We start from the raw sequence: 19168 nt of genomic DNA, 5'->3' as shown, positions 1-19168 counted from the left end.
GACGGCTTTACGCGCAGCAGATTGACGCTGGCATTAACGATGACTGTGATCTTCTTAAAGACTAAGCTGCGTGTAAACTTTTTACCTTTTGCCCTACGTTGACCTACAATTAATTTGGTCCTACGCTCAGGGTATTAGAATCTCGGAACAATTGTATCATTTATAAGTGATTAAACGTTGCCGAAGGTGACTCCGAATGGCCGCTCTATTCAAGATGCCCTGATGACGCGCGCCGGATCTCCTTCACCTCCAGGATCGCGGTCATTGATTGCTGCTCAGATTCCACTGGGTAATTCAGTCGTTCTGGATGATTTCCGTCCCGTCTGCGCGCATAGGATCACTGGCCGGAGATTAGAGAAAGGCATTGACGTTTACTGAACATCCCAAAGATGATTTTATAGGATTAAGACCTGGGGACGGAGAAGGCTGCAGAAGAGCGGAAAACAGGCCATCAACTCCCTGGAGGCAATCCATCACTACACCACCCTCGTGGACCATTGTCCTCGGACTGTAAACTGCTGACATCAAGGGATGATCTCGATCACTGTGTTCTTGAGATCCACTTGTGATATAACCAGAACTCCCTTTCTGGATGTTCATTATCACCCTACAAAACTTAAAACATATGCAACTTTTACCCTTCGCCACGACAGCACCCCACATGAGAGAGAGGGATCCGCCCCATAGGAACAGGAAACCTACAGAATAAAAGGAGGCGGTCCCCTCTCCTCCTCAGTTTAGGTTTCCTGTTCCTACAGGGACCCAGCTTACCTACAGATGAAGAGGATCCCTGGGCCATGCACCCGCCTGCGTCGGTATCTGAGGGAACGGCAGGGGCTGCGGTTCCAGAAGCAGCGGCGGGGGAGCCCCTGCTTGCAGCCTCCCCCCTCGTCTGGCCAAGCATCCACGGTCCGGGTCCGGTCACCGTGGGTCTGCCCGGCACCGTGAGGACGCGCGCGCTGCTGCGGCCGGCTTAATATCCCTAGCCGCCGCATGGTGAGTGAGAGCGGCGCGTCTAACCCGGAAGTCGCTGGAGCACTTCCGGGTTGGTCCGGGGAGGCAGGAGAATGGGCGGCAGATTCAAAAATGCAGCGCTAGCGTCGGGCCGGTGTGTGTAAGATGGCTTCACCGGCCGACGATGCGCACTTGCCCGCAGTGCAACAGCGTTCTCCTAGCAAGGAGAGAAGCGCTAGGAGCAGCACAAAGAGTGGTGGTCGACCTCCAGAGAAGGGTTCTACCACCAAACGAAATCCGCCTCCAGAACCGGTACCTGTCAGCTTCACTGGGTGAGTTTTTGAAAGAGTCTCTTCCTATATGCTGATATATGTTCCTCCTGTATCTTTCCTCTAGACTAAGAAAAGGACACACAAGTCCAAGCACAAGGAATGTGCTTTATGTACGCAGCCCCTCCCGGATGATTATGTTAAAAAACTGTTCGGAGTGTATCATGCAAACCTTACGGCAGGAAAACATAATGACTCCATTAGATGTCAGAGCCATAATCCGGGAAGAAATGCAGGGGTTGGCGCAGACAAGTACCACCAGTACCCGTCAGCTTAGTAGGTCCAAATCTCCAGTCAGTTCACAGTCAGAGGATGTATGTATATCCTCAGGTGAAGCGGAATCCCAGCCGAGCTCATCCGAGACTGAAGGGGGACTTTGTCTTCCCAACAGCAGTGTGGACAATTTAATAAAATCTGTCAGAAGCACGATGGGGTGCTCAGATGAGAAAGAAAGTAAATCGGCTCAGGACATCATGTTCGCGGGGTTAGGACAGAGGAAACGTAGGTCCTTCCCCGTCATAAAAACTATTAAAGAAATAGTAAAAAAAGAGTGGGATAAGCAAAATAGAGGTTTTCTACCATCATCCTCTAAAAGACGCTATCCCTTCAGCGACGAGGAGCTAAATACCTGGTCAAAGGTGCCGAAGGTTGATGCCGCTGTAGCCTCCACAACCAAACAGTCGGTCTTACCGGTGGAGGATTCAGGAGTCCTGACAGACCCGCTGGACCGTAAAGCAGAAGCTTTACTAAAAAGGTCGTGGGAAGCCAACACGGGGCGTTCAGGCCCGCCATATCTAGTACCTGCACTGCGAGGTCACTACTAGTGTGGATGGAGCAACTGGAGGAACAGATTAGAGGTAGAACTTCGAGAGAGTCAATCCTGCCGAAATTCCCTCTAATCAAAGAAGCAGTAGCATTCCTGGCTGATGCCTCTGTGGATTCGCTACGCCTAGCAGCCAGGTCAGCCGGCCTAGTGAACACAGCCCGGCGAGCACTCTGGCTAAAGAACTGGAAAGGGGACGCACAGGCCAAAGCAAAACTTTGTGCGATCCCCTGCCAGGGAGAGCCTTCAGAAGACGTCCCTTTACCAGGAACAAGCCGTTCGAACAAAGGGAGCGATGGGAGTCGAAGGACCCGAAACAAAAAGGTGCCTTTTTTAGCGGGTCCCATAACCCGAAACGCAAATACCGCTAACCAGGAGGTGGGCGGCAGATTAAAATTCTTCCTCCCCAGATGGGAACAAATAACATCCAGCCAGTGGATTCTGGACATTGTACAATACGGCCTAAAATTGGAATTTGACCGAATCCCTTGGGATTCCTTTATAGTAACATCTCCAAAAGGTCAAGACCAACAAAGAGCTCTGGAATCAGAGATACTATCTCTTCTGTCTAAAAAAGTCCTGATAGAAGTTCCCCAGGATCAAGAAGGGAAGGGGTTCTATTCCCCTTTATTCTTGATCAATAAGCCTGATGGTTCATTTAGAACCATCATAAATCTCAAAAGATTAAACGCCTTCCTGCGTAATCATACCTTCAAAATGGAATCCATTAGTTTAACCATAAAACTCTTGTTTCCTAGGTGTGTCATGGCCGGAATAGACTTAAAGGATGCCTATTATCATCTTCCCATACATGCCGAACATCAAAAGTATCTAAGGGTAGCAGTCACCCTGGAAGGACATGTTCGTCACTTTCAGTATGTTGCAATGCCATTTGGGCTTTCTATGGCTCCCCGCATCTTCACTAAGGTGATATTAGAAGTGATGGCTCATCTACGTCAACGAGATACCTTGATAATACCCTACCTAGATGACTTTCTAGTGGTGGGAAACTCTATGCTTCAGTGTAAAACCCGTCTATCTAATACGATCTCGTCCCTACAGGAGTTAGGTTGGATCGTCAACTTCGAAAAATCCCGGCTGAATCCAGAAACTGTCCAGACATTTCTAGGAATCCAGCTAGACTCCGTAAGTCAGAGATGCTTCCTCCCCCAGGCAAAGAAACTGACTATACAATCAAGGGTATCAGACGCAATACGCAACCCCTACATGACATTAAGGAAGGGCATGTCTTTACTGGGGTCATTATCATCATGTATCCCTGCTGTACCATGGGCACAATTTCATACTCGTCAATTACAGTATGAGGTATTGTCGGCTCAGGGAAAAGACGGACATCTAGAAAGCAGAATAACTCTTTCCAAAGATGTCTTAGAATCACTATCCTGGTGGCTAGACATGGACCACCTCTCAGAGGGTGTACCATGGATAATAGACCCGTCTAAAATAATTACCACCGACGCCAGCCCTATTGGGTGGGGAGCACATATGAAAGACAGTCTGGCCCAAGATACTTGGGACCAGGCAGAATTGTCATATTCCTCCAATTGGAAGGAGTTAAAAGCGGTAGAATATGCCTTAAATCACTTTCTTCCGCAGATTCAAGGAGCAAATGTAAGAATTTACTCGGACAATTCCACCACAGTGGCATATGTGAACCGTCAGGGTGGTACAAGGTCAGGAAGTCTAATGACCATAGCTGCAGACATCTTCCAGCTGGCAGAGACTCATCTAACATCCCTAACAGCCCTGCACATCAGAGGTGTAGAGAACATCAGGGCAGACTACCTCAGCCGAAACGAGTTACGTCAAGGGGAATGGACCTTAAACAGATCCATATTCAGTATGATAACAGAATCATGGGGGATACCACAAATCGACCTATTTGCCACAAAAGACAACCGGCAAGTAAGAAGGTTCGCTTCCCTGAACGCCATGGATCACCCAGATATGTTGGACTCTCTCCACCATCCTTGGAGGTTCCAGCTGGCATACGCCTTTCCTCCGATGTCTCTGATTCCTCTAGTGATCAGAAAAATCAGGAGGGAACAAGCAAGAGTGATCCTCATTGCACCATTCTGGCCGAAAAGACCATGGTTCTCTTGTCTCCAGACCATGTGCCTATGCGATCCATGGATTCTCCCATCAGACAAGAAGCTGCTGTCCCAAGGCCCCTTTTTCCACCCGCAAGTGAAAGGTCTTCACTTGACGGCGTGGAATTTGAGAGGCAACTACTAAGATCAAGAGGGTTCTCAGCAGAACTAGTAAACACCCTCTTATTGAGCAGGAAAAGATCTACCACCCTGATATATAGTAGGGTATGGAATAAATTCTTAGACTTTTACACGGTACCGTTCACTAAGCAAGTTCCAGTCACACCTATTCTAGAGTTCTTGCAAAAAGGCCGAGAGTTGGGGTTATCTGTAAACACCTTAAGAGTTCAGGTCTCGGCATTAGGAGCCCTATATGGATGCAATATAGCAGCTAATAGGTGGATCTCCAGATTCATAAAATCTTGTGAACGTAGTAAACCGGTCCATATTCCCCGTCTACCTCCGTGGGATTTAAATCTAGTGCTAGAGGCCTTAACCAGCTCCCCATTTGAGCCACTAGATTCAATACCTTTAAAAATCCTGACATATAAAGTAGCCCTCTTGGTAGCCCTAACCTCAGCTAGACGGGTTAGCGACATCCAGGCCCTATCAGTAGACCCACCCTTCTTACTGATATTCCATGATCGGATAGTCCTAAAACCAGACCCCTCATACCTCCCTAAGGTAGCGTCCACCTACCACAGGTCCCAAGAGATATTTCTCCCTTCCTTTTTTGATTCACCTGTAACTCCAGAACAGCATAAATTCCACACCTTAGATGTCAGAAGAGCCATCCTGACCTATATAGAAAGGTGTCAGACATGGAGGGAGAGTAGGGCTCTGTTTATCTCCTTTCAGGGCCACAAGAAAGGACATGGGGTCACGAGAGCTACCATATCTCGATGGATTAGAGATGCTATCTGCTTGGCCTATACATCAAAAGGCGAGATTCCTCCAGCGGGTATTAAAGCGCACTCAACACGAGCCATGGCTTCCTCCTGGGCGGAACAAGCAGATGTACCGATCCATTTAATATGTAAGGCCGCAACTTGGTCTACACCTTCTACCTTTTACAACCATTATAGACTTGATCTATCTACATCTTCTGATCTAACCTTTGGTAGAGCTGTTCTTAATACAGTAATCCCACCCAAATAATGAATCTCTGAAAATCTCTCATGTGGGGTGCTGTCGTGGCGAAGGGTAAAAAGCCGGATTACTCACCGGTAATGCTCTTTTAATGAGTCCACGACAGCACCGATTTACTACCCTCCCTAAGTTATGCACAGCTCTTCCTTTTAAATTCACAAATAATGGTTGTATAGAGTTTAAGATATTTATGTTGCTGAATAAGAATTAATACTAAAGCTTTTGCGGTTCCCTTTTTGTACTCTGTAAACTAAACTGAGGAGGAGAGGGGACCGCCTCCTTTTATTCTGTAGGTTTCCTGTTCCTATGGGGCGGATCCCTCTCTCTCATGTGGGGTGCTGTCGTGGACTCATTAAAAGAGCATTACCGGTGAGTAATCCGGCTTTTCGTAATAGTCCACATTGAACCAATCCGCCCATCTCTCTGCTGTAGAGTCTGTGCACTTGCTGCACATAGCTGGCTGTCCTGTCGTTTGTAACATAAATTTGATATCTGTGTGCGGCTATGTTTGCACCCCTAATACAGTGTCTTACGAACATATTCATGCCCCGTTTTTTGTGTTTTGCTACCTCACAACATGAAATTTGGGTTTGTATCAGTTTATGTAAAGGCATGCCGACAACTGTGAACATCTAATTTTCTTTTTATTTGTGAAGCAAACAGATAGGACAAAATAACTGAAAACTTCAGTGTGCGTAGTTATTCACCTCCCTAAAGTCAGTACTTTGTGGAGCCTCATTTTGTGTCAATTACAGCTGCAAGTCGCTTTGGATAAGTCTAAGATGTTTGCCCATTCCTCTAGGTAAAATTGCTCCATGTCCTTCAGGTTAGATGGTTTGCTCTGGTGAGCAGCAATCTTCAGGTGTAACCACAAATTATCAATTGTATTAAGGTCTTGGCTTTGACTAGGCCACTCCGAAACATTTTCAAGTTTCCCCTTAAACCAATCAAGAGCTGCTTTAGCAGTATGCTTTTGATCAGTATGCTTTGTCTTGTTGTAAAGTGAACCTCCGTCCCAGTCTCAAATCAATGACAGACCAATCGGTTTTGCTCAAGAATATCCCTATATTTTGCACCATCCATCTTCCCCTCGACTTGGACCATTTTCCCAGTCCCTGCTGCCAAATGAAATCTCCATAGCATGATGCTGTCACCACCATGTTTCACTGTAGGGATGGTGTTCTTGGGGTGATAAGCTGCATTGGTTTGACACCAGACATACCGTTTCATGAGCCTTACAATTTTTGTGTGTAAGTAAAGGCTTTTTTTTCTGCCCAATCTTCCATAAAGGCCACCTCTATGGAGTGCATGGCTTATTGTGGTCGTATGGACAGATACTCCAGTCTCGGCTTGGGAACTCTGCAGCTCCTTTGGCCTCTGTGCTTCCTCGATGATTAATGCCCTCCTTGCTCGGCCTGAGAGTTTTGGAGGGGGGCGAACACTTTTGGCAGTTACCATGTTCTTTCCATTTGATGATAATGTTGTTTGGAGATCTCCTTGGTCTTCATGGTGGTATTTGGAGATCTCCTTGGTCTTCATGGTATTGTTTGGAGATCTCCTTGGTCTTCATAATGTTGTTTGGAGATCTCCTTGGTCTTCATAATGTTGTTTGGACATCTCCTTGGTCTTCATAATGTTGTTTGGACATCTCCTTGGTCTTCATAATGTTGTTTAGAGATCTCCTTGGTCTTCATAATGTTGTTTGGAGATTTCCTTGGTCTTCATGGTATTGTTTGGAGAACTCCTTGGTCTTCATGGTATTGTTTGGAGATCTACTTGGTCTTCATAATGTTGTTTGGACATCTCCTTGATCTTCATGGTGCTGTTTGGAGATCTCCTGGGTCTTCATGGTGTTGTTTGGTTAGTGGTACCTCTTGTTAGTGGTGTTGCAGCCTCTGGCCTTTCAGGAAAAAATAAAGTGTATATACTTAAAATAAATATATATACAGTACAGACCAAAAGTTTGGACACACCTTCTCATTTAAAGATTTTTCTGTATTTTCATGACTATGAAATTGTACATTCACACTGAAGGCATCAAAACTATGAATTAACACATGTGGAATTATATACTTAACAAAAAAGTGTGAAACAACTGAAAATGTGTCTTATATTCTAGGTTCTTCAAAGTAGCCACCTTTTGTTTTGATGACTGCTTTGCACACTCTTGGCATTCTCTTGATGAGCTCCAAGAGGTAGTCACCGGGAATGGGCTTCACTTCACAGGTGTGCCCTGTCAGGTTTAATAAGTGGGATTTCTTATAAATGTTGTTGAGACCATCAGTTGTGTTGTGCAGAAGTCTGGTGGATACACAGCTGATAGTCCTACCGAATAGACTGTTAGCAGCTTTTTTCTTGCCATAATACAAATTCTAAGTAAAGAAAACCGAGTGGCCATCATTACTTTAAGAAATGAAGGTCAGTCAGTACGAAAAATTGGGAAAACTTTGAAAGTGTCTCCAAGTGCAGTGGCAAAAACCATCAAGCGCTACAAAGAAACTGGCTCACATGAGGACCGCCCCAGGAAAGGAAGACCAAGAGTCACCTCTGCTTCTGAGGATAAGTTTTTCCGAGTCACCAGCCTCAGAAATCGCAGGTTAACAGCAGCTCAGATTAGAGACCAGGTCAATGCCACACAGAGTTCTAACAGCAGACACATCTCTACAACAACTGTTAAGAGGAGACTTTGTGCAGCAGGCCTTCATGGTAAAATAGCTGCTAGGAAACCACTGCTAAGGACAGGCAACAAGCAGAAGAGACTTGTTTGGGCTAAATAACACAAGGAATGGACATTAGACCAGTGGAAATCTGTGCTTTGGTCTGATGAGTCCAAATTTGAGATCTTTGGTTCCAACCACCGTGTCTTTGTGCGACGCAGAAAAGATGAACGGATGGACTCTACATGCCTGGTTCCCACCGTGAAGCATGGAGGAGGAGGTGTGATGGTGCGGGGGTGCTTTGCTGGTGACACTGTTGGGGATTTATTCAAAATTAAAGGTATACTGAACCAGCATGGCTACCACAGCACCTTGCAGCGGCATGCTATTCCATCCGGTTTGCGTTTAGTTGGACCATCATTTATTTTTCAACAGGACAGTGACCCCAAACACACCTCCAGGCTGTGTAAGGGCTATTTGACCAAGAAGGAGAGTGATGGGGTGCTACGCCAGATGACCTGGCCTCCACAGTCACCAGACCTGAACCCAATCAAGATGGTTTGGGATGAGCTGGACCGCAGAGTGAAGGCAAAAGGGCCAACAAGTGCTAAGCATCTCTGGGAACTCCTTCAAGATTGTTGGAAGACCATTCCCGGTGACTACCTCTTGAAGCTCATCAAGAGAATGCCAAGAGTGTGCAAAGCAGTCATCAAAGCAAAAGGTGGCTACTTTGAAGAACCTAGAATATAAGACATAATTTCAGTTGTTTCACACTTTTTTGTTAAGTATATAATTCCACATGTGTTAATTCATAGTTTTGATGCCTTCACTGTGAATGTACAATTCTCATAGTCATGAAAATAGTCATGAAAATACAGAAAAATCTTTAAATGAGTGTCCAAAATTTTGGTCTGTACTGTGTATATACAGTATATATATATATATATATATATATATATATATATATATATATATATATATATATACATATATATATATATTAGTGTATATATCACCTTTGCGTTATTTTTTTTAAAAACTTTTTTTTTACTTTAGCATTCTGTTTGTAATACCCTGTAAGATCCAAGAATCCTCCCATTGCTCATCATCTAGCCGTTAAAATATCGCAATTTCATCCTGTATATGTTTTACCATTAATAATTCACATTTTCAAGCATGGTCGGTTTGTGCCGATAAACCTTCATACCTCATCTATTGCACGTAGCTCCTTTTTAAATGTCACAGAAAACTGGTTTATTTGTTTCCTAAATGAAAAATGTAGCTAACTTCTAAACTCTCATTGCGGTAGAGTCTGTGTTCTTCCTGTACGTAGCTGGTTGCCCTGAGGCTTGTGACATTAATAGATATCTCACAATGTCTGCTCTCCTCCAGGTGTAAGAGTAGCCCATAAAAAGAAGGAGAATGTATGCAGCAGATCAGAGTGGAGAGGGAAAAAAGTGTCCAAGTCTTCAGACAAGGCAGGTCTTGACACTTTTTTTTTTTCGAAATGTTTAGTTGCTTCCTAAGTGTAAAATGAAGCAACTTTCTAAATAGTCTACATTAAAACAATTCAGTTTTGCTGTTGTAAAGTCTGTGCACCTCCTGAATATAGCTGGTTGTCCAGCAGCTTGTAACATATGTCTAACAACAATTGGTACAGGAGATCATAGTGCAGAAAGGGAGGAAAGCATTTAAGGAGGGCAGCGCACACAGGTAGCACTGCAGAGAGTGTAGATTAGGAGACAGTCATGCACAAGGCAGACCGTAAGGTGGTAGTGGGAGAGGTTACACAGGAAGTTTATTCATATGGACAGAATACACAGAAGATCTCTGCAAGGGAGAGGAGGTATCTTACGGCCTGTAGAAGAGAAAAGCGGACCTGTAATGAGGTTGTGCTGATACATGAGAGCTAGTGAAGACAGCACCATCCTGGAGAACCAACATGGGAGGGAGACCTATACACAAGAGAAGTCTGAAGCTACAAGAAAATTTTAATAAGGAAACCAACCAGTTGTGATCTCCCTTGGCTACAGGAGATCGGCTGACAGTGGCCATCTATGTGGCTTCCTGAATTTCAAGTCCAGGTCCCGTCTTAGGTGATAAGAGATTTCTGACTCTGGCTTGTGAGCCTCGTTGGACTGTTGCTGTCTTGGAACATCAAAGACATGAGTGGCCTTGAAGTCTTTGAGAACCCGTATCCGCTCCTGAGGTCCTCGCTGTGGGAACAGGCTCCTCTCGATGACTTCATGGGGTAGGCTTGGTGGAGAGAAGACTTGGCCTTGTAAGGTCTGGATTTGTAGCTGCCCCTGTTCATCTTTAGTGAGTAATACTCGGGAGCTGATGTCCTTCTTGGTGACCTCTCCTGGGTAAGCGCCCTGCCATAGCGCCGGTGCCCGGTTAATACATGCGGTTGGTGATGTTTGTGGGTTGGTGCTTACGTTCCAAACAGAGTTCTTCGATGCCACCCTCTCTTCATCACTGACCTTTACTCTCCCTTTTGGTGACATTACTTTTTTGGTATTTTCTTTTTGGAGTATTCCCTTCTTCATTATTTTTTGCGATTTATTGCTACTTCTGGAGGACGTTTGTTGAGGAGCTGGTGCTGACTTTGGCGAAGTTTCCATTTTTAAGCTAATCTTGTTCAACTCTTCCGTCAGATGCTTAGTTTTGGGGCAATCGCAAAAAGGAATCTGCTGAAGGGAATCAGAAATTAGGTTACTGCTTCTATGGAGGAAGAGAGCCTTCCAAAAAGATACCGACTAGTGATGAGCGAGTATACTCGTTGCTCCGGTTTTCCCGAGCACGCTCGGGTGGTCTCCGAGTATTTGTGACTGCTCGGAGATTTAGTTTTCATCACCGCAGCTGAATGATTTACAGCTACTAGCCAGGCTGAGTACATGTGGTTGCCTGGTTGCTAGGGAATCCCCACATGTATTCAAGCTGGCTAGTAGCTGTAAATCATTGAGCTGCCATGATAAACTAAATCTCCGAGCAGTCACAAATACTCGGAGACCACCCGAGCGTGCTCGGGAAAACCCGAACGAGTACACTCGCTCATCACTAGTGCCGACAAGTCCCACGTTGTCCCATCATAAGGGTCTACACAGGAATGGTGGTCTCACAGTGGAGCTTGGGTACATGATAAAGCCCTGACACCACCACTTCTGGCGTAGAGATGAGGGATACTTGCCAAACTACCCCATCCCCGGGCCCTGAACATTTACTGACCCTCAGTGAAGGCTGAGCCCACCTGCATCTGTAATATGGCGTCCTCTTCTGATTCCTCAATGTTTTGTTTGATTTTCTCCAACTTCTTCATTTCCCGGGCAAAATCCTGTTTGTCTTTGTTCCACATGGCACTGCGGAGGTACCTACATGGAGAAGGGCAACCGTCATGGGGGAAGACTGGACAACTAACGTGGATAATGGACGTGGCTGAGTCTGTGTATCTGATCATATTGTGCGGTACAGCCCAGTGTATCCAATCCTATTGTGTGTGGTACCAACTAGTGTATCTAATCATACTGTGCTGTGAGTAGTACTCATGTGTACTATCGTGTGTGGTTCCATCTAGTGTATCTAATCCTACTGTGGGTAGTACAGTCCAGTGTATCCAATCCTCTCATGTGTGGTTCCATCTAGTGTATCTAATCCTACTGTGAGTATTACTGTCCAGTGTATCCAATCCTCTCGTGTGGTTCCATCAAGTGTATCTAATCCTACTGTGGGTAGTACAGTCCAGTGTATCCAATCCTATCATGTGGTTCCATCTAGTGTATCTAATCCTACTGTGAGTATTACTGTCCAGTGTATCCAATCCTCTCATGTGTGGCACAGTCCACGTTTGTCACTGACCTGGCAGAGGATCGTCTGCAGCGGAGGTGACACAGATCGATGGGTTTGTTGCCCTCTGAGTCCTCAGCGTGGACGTCGGCTCCAGCGTCCACCAGGACCGTGATACAATCCTCCAGACCCTCGCTGGCGGCCCGATGCAGGGGGGTGGAGCCGCTCTGACTCCGCCTAAATACATACACATGTGGGATCTGTGTGTAGAAAAGACTCCGAGCACTTCACCAGATCCTCATCATACACCTCAGCTGCTGCAGAACCTCATCACACACACCTCAGCTGCTGCAGAACCTCATCACACTCCTCAGCTGCTGCAGAACCTCATCACACACCTCAACTGCTGCAGAACCTCATCACACACCTCAGCTGCTGCAGAACCTCATCACACACCTCTGCTGCTGCAGAACCTCATTACACCCCTCAGCTGCTACAGAATCTCATCAGACCCCTCAGCTGCTGCAGAACCTCATCACACAACTCAGCTGCTGCAGAACCTCATCACACCTCTCAGCTGCTGCAGAACCTCATCACACCCCTCAGCTGCTGCAGAACCTCATCACACACCGCAGCTGCTGCAGAACCTCATCGTACTCCACAGCTGCTGCAGAACCTCATCGTACTCCACAGCTGCTGCAGAACCTCATCATACACCTTAGCTGCTGCAGAACTTCATTATACCTCTCCGCTGCTGCAGAACCTCATCACACCTCAGCTGTTGCAGAACCTCATCACACACTTTAGCTGCTGCAGAACCTCATCACACACCTCAGCTGCTGCAGAACCTCATCACACACCTCAGCTGCTGCAGAACCTCATCACACACCTCAGCTGCTGCAGAACCTCATATACCTTAGCTGCTGCAGAACTTCATTATACATCTCAGCTGCTGCAGAACCTCATTGGTGAGGTATACAGTGAGTCTTTCGATTCAGTACGGATTCTGGCAGGAGACACTAATGCTCGGGGGTCTCTCCTTATTTTGGGGGCCTTCCTCACCTCCTGGGTGTTGTGTATGTGGTGACTCACACATTGACGTCGGCTCCGCGCTGCAGCAGGTATTGCAGACATGGCAGCACCCGGTGCCCACTCTTCTGATTCATCACCAAGTGCAGCGCTCGCCATCCATAGGTGCTGGGTGCGTTCACATCCATTCCGTGGTCCTCCAGCAGTAGTGCCAGGCACCGGAGGTGGCTGTGGATGGCCGCCATGTGCAGTGCGGTGAAACCCTGCCAAAAGCAACAAATCATCGTCAGAGAGGTGGATGGTGAGCTCTGTGCAGTGATATCACCATCAGAGAGGTGGATGGTGAGCTCTGTGCAGTGATATCACCATCAGAGAGGTGGATGGTGAGCTCTGTGCAGTGATATCACCATCAGAGAGGTGGATGGTGAGCTCTGTGCACCGATATCACCTTCAGAGAGGTGGATGATGAGCTCTGTGCACTGATATCACCATCAGAGAGGTGGATGGTGATCTCTGTGCACCGATATCATCGTCAGAGAGGTGGATGGTGAGCTCTGTGCACCGATATCACCATCAGAGAGGTGGATGATGAGCTCTGTGCAGCGATATCACCATCAGAGAGGTGGATGATGAGCTCTGTGCACCGATATCACCATCAGAGAGGTGAATGGTGAGCTCTGTGCAGCGGTATCACCATCAGAGAGGTGGATGGTGAGCTCTGTGCAGTGATATCACCATCAGAGAGGTGGATGGTGAGCTCTGTGCAGTGATATCACCATCAGAGAGGTGGATGGTGAGCTCTGTGCACCGATATCACCTTCAGAGAGGTGGATGATGAGCTCTGTGCACTGATATCACCATCAGAGAGGTGGATGGTGATCTCTGTGCACCGATATCATCGTCAGAGAGGTGGATGGTGAGCTCTGTGCACCGATATCACCATCAGAGAGGTGGATGATGAGCTCTGTGCAGCGATATCACCATCAGAGAGGTGGATGATGAGCTCTGTGCACCGATATCACCATCAGAGAGGTGAATGGTGAGCTCTGTGCAGCGGTATCACCATCAGAGAGGTGGATGATGAGCTCTGTGCACCGATATCACCATCAGAGAGGTGGATGATGAGCTCTGTGCACCGATATCACCATCAGAGAGGTAGATGATGAGCTCTGTGCACCGATATCACCATCAGAGAGGTGGATGATGAGCTCTGTGCACCGATATCACCATCAGAGAGGTGGATGATGAGCTCTGTGCAGCGGTATCACCATCAGAGAGGTGGATGATGAGCTCTGTGCACCGATATCACCATCAGAGAGGTGGATGGTGAGCTCTGTGCACCGGTATCACCATCAGAGAGGTGGATGATGAGCTCTGTGCACCGATATCAGAGAGGTGGATGGTGAGCTCTGTGCACCGGTATCACCATCAGAGAGGTGGATGATGAGCTCTGTGCAGTGATATCACCATCAGAGAGGTGGATGGTGAGCTCTGTGCAGTGATATCACCATCAGAGAGGTGGATGGTGAGCTCTGTGCACCGATATCACCTTCAGAGAGGTGGATGGTGAGCTCTGTGCACCGATATCACCATCAGAGACGTGGATGATGAGCTCTGTGCACTGATATCACCATCAGAGAGGTGAATGGTGAGCTCTGTGCACCGATATCACCATCAGAGAGGTGGATGGTGAGCTCTGTGCACCGATATCATCATCAGAGAGGTGGATGGTGAGCTTTGTGCACCCATATCACCATCAGAGAGGTGGATGGTGAGCTCTGTGCAGCGGTATCACCATCAGAGAGGTGGATGGTGAGCTCTGTGCACCGATATCACCATCAGAGAGGTGGATGATGAGCTCTGTGCACCGATATCAGAGAGGTGGATGGTGAGCTCTGTGCACCGATATCACCATCAGAGAGGTGGATGGTGATCTCTGTGCAGCGGTATCACCATCAGAGAGGTGGATGATGAGCTCTGTGCACCGATATCAGAGAGGTGGATGGTGAGCTCTGTGCATCGGTATCACCATCAGAGAGGTGGATGATGAGCTCTGTGCACCGATATCACCATCAGAGAGGTGGATGATGAGCTCTGTGCACCGATATCACCATCAGAGAGGTGGATGATGAGCTCTGTGCACCGATATCACCATCAGAGAGGTGGATGGTGAGCTCTGTGCAGCGATATCACCATCAGAGAGGTGGATGGTGAGCTCTGTGCACCGGTATCACCAACAGAGAGGTGGATGATGAGCTCTGTGCACCGGTACCACCATCAGAGAGGTGGATGATGAGCTCTGTGCAGTGATATCACCATCGGAGAGGTGGATGGTGAGCTCTGTGCAGTGATATCACCATCAGAGAGGTGGATGATGAGCTCTGTGCACCGATATCACCTTCAGAGAGGTGGATGATGAGCTCTGTGCACTGATATCACCATCAGAGAGGTGGATGGTGAGCTCTGTGCACCGATATCACCATCAGAGAGGTGGATGGTGAGCTCTGTGCACCGATATCATCATCAGAGAGGTGGATGGTGAGCTTTGTGCACCCATATCACCATCAGAGAGGTGGATGGTGATCTCTGTGCAGCGGTATCACCATCAGAGAGGTGGATGATGAGCTCTGTGCACCGATATCAGAGAGGTGGATGGTGAGCTCTGTGCATCGGTATCACCATCAGAGAGGTGGATGATGAGCTCTGTGCACCGATATCACCATCAGAGAGGTGGATGATGAGCTCTGTGCACCGATATCACCATCAGAGAGGTGGATGATGAGCTCTGTGCACCGATATCACCATCAGAGAGGTGGATGGTGAGCTCTGTGCAGCGATATCACCATCAGAGAGGTGGATGGTGAGCTCTGTGCACCAATATCACCATCAGAGAGGTGGATGGTGAGCTCTGTGCACCAATATCACCATGAGAGAGGTGGATGGTGATCTCTGTGCACCAATATCACCTTCAGAGAGGTGGATGATGAGCTCTGTGCACTGATATCACCATCAGAAAGGTGGATGGTGAGCTCTGTGCACCGATATCACCATCAGAGAGGTGGATGATGAGCTCTGTGCACCGGTACCACCATCAGAGAGGTGGATGATGAGCTCTGTGCAGTGATATCACCATCAGAGAGGTGGATGGTGAGCTCTGTGCAGTGATATCACCATCAGAGAGGTGGATGGTGAGCTCTGTGCAGTGATATCACCATCAGAGAGGTGGATGATGAGCTCTGTGCACCGATATCACCATCAGAGAGGTGGATGGTGAGCTCTGTGCACCGATATCACCATCAGAGAGGTGGATCGTGAGCTCTGTGCACCGATATCATCATCAGAGAGGTGGATGGTGAGCTTTGTTCACCCATATCACCATCAGAGAGGTGGATGATGAGCTCTGTGCACCGATATCAGAGAGGTGGATGGTGAGCTCTGTGCATCGGTATCACCATCAGAGAGGTGGATGATGAGCTCTGTGCACCGATATCACCATCAGAGAGGTGGATGATGAGCTCTGTGCACCGATATCACCATCAGAGAGGTGGATGATGAGCTCTGTGCACCGATATCACCATCAGAGAGGTGGATGGTGAGCTCTGTGCAGCGATATCACCATCAGACAGGTGGATGGTGAGCTCTGTGCACCAATATCACCATCAGAGAGGTGGATGGTGAGCTCTGTGCACCAATATCACCATGAGAGAGGTGGATGGTGAGCTCTGTGCACCGATATCACCTTCAGAGAGGTGGATGATGAGCTCTGTGCACCGGTATCACCATCAGAGAGGTGGATGATGAGCTCTGTGCACCGATATCACCATCAGAGAGGTGGATGGTGAGCTCTGTGCAGCGATATCACCATCAGAGAGGTGGATGGTGAGCTCTGTGCACCGGTATCACCAACAGAGAGGTGGATGATGAGCTCTGTGCACCGGTACCACCATCAGAGAGGTGGATGATGAGCTCTGTGCACCAATATCACCATCAGAGAGGTGGATGGTGAGCTCTGTGCACCAATATCACCATGAGAGAGGTGGATGGTGAGCTCTGTGCACCGATATCACCTTCAGAGAGGTGGATGATGAGCTCTGTGCACCGATATCACCATCAGAGAGGTGGATGATGAGCTCTGTGCACCGATATCACCATCAGAGAGGTGGATGGTGAGCTCTGTGCAGCGATATCACCATCAGAGAGGTGGATGGTGAGCTCTGTGCACCGGTATCACCAACAGAGAGGTGGATGATGAGCTCTGTGCACCGGTACCACCATCAGAGAGGTGGATGATGAGCTCTGTGCAGTGATATCACCATCGGAGAGGTGGATGGTGAGCTCTGTGCAGTGATATCACCATCAGAGAGGTGGATGATGAGCTCTGTGCACCGATATCACCTTCAGAGAGGTGGATGATGAGCTCTGTGCACTGATATCACCATCAGAAAGGTGGATGGTGAGCTCTGTGCACCGATATCACCATCAGAGAGGTGGATGATGAGCTCTGTGCACCGGTACCACCATCAGAGAGGTGGATGATGAGCTCTGTGCAGTGATATCACCATCAGAGAGGTGGATGGTGAGCTCTGTGCAGTGATATCACCATCAGAGAGGTGGATGGTGAGCTCTGTGCAGTGATATCACCATCAGAGAGGTGGATGATGAGCTCTGTGCACCGATATCACCATCAGAGAGGTGGATGGTGAGCTCTGTGCACCGATATCACCATCAGAGAGGTGGATGATGAGCTCTGTGCAGTGATATCACCAGCAGAGAGGTGAATGGTGAGCTCTGTGCACCGATATCACCATCAGAGAGGTGGATGGTGAGCTCTGTGCACCGATATCATCATCAGAGAGGTGGATGGTGAGCTTTGTGCACCCATATCACCATCAGAGAGGTGGATGGTGAGCTCTGTGCAGCGGTATCACCATCAGAGAGGTGGATGGTGAGCTCTGTGCACCGATATCACCATCAGAGAGGTGGATGATGAGCTCTGTGCACCGATATCAGAGAGGTGGATGGTGAGCTCTGTGCACCGATATCACCATCAGAGAGGTGGATGGTGATCTCTGTGCAGCGGTATCACCATCAGAGAGGTGGATGATGAGCTCTGTGCACCGATATCAGAGAGGTGGATGGTGAGCTCTGTGCATCGGTATCACCATCAGAGAGGTGGATGATGAGCTCTGTGCACCGATATCACCATCAGAGAGGTGGATGATGAGCTCTGTGCACCGATATCACCATCAGAGAGGTGGATGATGAGCTCTGTGCACCGATATCACCATCAGAGAGGTGGATGGTGAGCTCTGTGCAGCGATATCACCATCAGAGAGGTGGATGGTGAGCTCTGTGCACCGGTATCACCAACAGAGAGGTGGATGATGAGCTCTGTGCACCGGTACCACCATCAGAGAGGTGGATGATGAGCTCTGTGCAGTGATATCACCATCGGAGAGGTGGATGGTGAGCTCTGTGCAGTGATATCACCATCAGAGAGGTGGATGATGAGCTCTGTGCACCGATATCACCTTCAGAGAGGTGGATGATGAGCTCTGTGCACTGATATCACCATCAGAGAGGTGGATGGTGAGCTCTGTGCACCGATATCACCATCAGAGAGGTGGATGGTGAGCTCTGTGCACCGATATCATCATCAGAGAGGTGGATGGTGAGCTTTGTGCACCCATATCACCATCAGAGAGGTGGATGGTGAGCTCTGTGCAGCGGTATCACCATCAGAGAGGTGGATGGTGAGCTCTGTGCACCGATATCACCATCAGAGAGGTGGATGATGAGCTCTGTGCACCGATATCAGAGAGGTGGATGGTGAGCTCTGTGCACCGATATCACCATCAGAGAGGTGGATGGTGATCTCTGTGCAGCGGTATCACCATCAGAGAGGTGGATGATGAGCTCTGTGCACCGATATCAGAGAGGTGGATGGTGAGCTCTGTGCATCGGTATCACCATCAGAGAGGTGGATGATGAGCTCTGTGCACCGATATCACCATCAGAGAGGTGGATGATGAGCTCTGTGCACCGATATCACCATCAGAGAGGTGGATGATGAGCTCTGTGCACCGATATCACCATCAGAGAGGTGGATGGTGAGCTCTGTGCAGCGATATCACCATCAGAGAGGTGGATGGTGAGCTCTGTGCACCAATATCACCATCAGAGAGGTGGATGGTGAGCTCTGTGCACCAATATCACCATGAGAGAGGTGGATGGTGATCTCTGTGCACCAATATCACCTTCAGAGAGGTGGATGATGAGCTCTGTGCACTGATATCACCATCAGAAAGGTGGATGGTGAGCTCTGTGCACCGA

At 48.1% G+C, this 19168-nt stretch overlaps 1 protein-coding gene across 3 annotated transcripts in view; it reads right to left on the bottom strand.

Annotated features, from left to right (window-relative positions):
- Window positions 1-9582: 9582 nt before the first annotated feature.
- Window positions 9583-19168, bottom strand: part of ANKRD53 (ankyrin repeat domain 53) — a 44853-nt gene continuing 35267 nt past the window's right edge. For 2 of the 3 annotated variants that reach the window (XM_077279865.1, XM_077279875.1), the window contains exons 3-6: window positions 12899-13098; window positions 11879-12043; window positions 11274-11394; window positions 9583-10716 (exon numbers count right to left, since the gene is read on the bottom strand). In XM_077279865.1, the coding sequence (XP_077135980.1) occupies window positions 10051-10716; window positions 11274-11394; window positions 11879-12043; window positions 12899-13098 (1152 nt within the window). In that variant the 3' untranslated portion in view covers window positions 9583-10050. The remainder of the gene's footprint in view (window positions 10717-11273; window positions 11395-11878; window positions 12044-12898; window positions 13099-19168) is intronic. The other variant, XM_077279885.1, reaches the window with a different exon arrangement.

The sequence above is a fragment of the Ranitomeya variabilis genome, chromosome 1 (assembly GCF_051348905.1).
Source record: "Ranitomeya variabilis isolate aRanVar5 chromosome 1, aRanVar5.hap1, whole genome shotgun sequence".
NCBI lineage: Eukaryota > Metazoa > Chordata > Amphibia > Anura > Dendrobatidae > Ranitomeya > Ranitomeya variabilis.
This window is presented reverse-complemented; position numbering and strand designations above follow the sequence as displayed.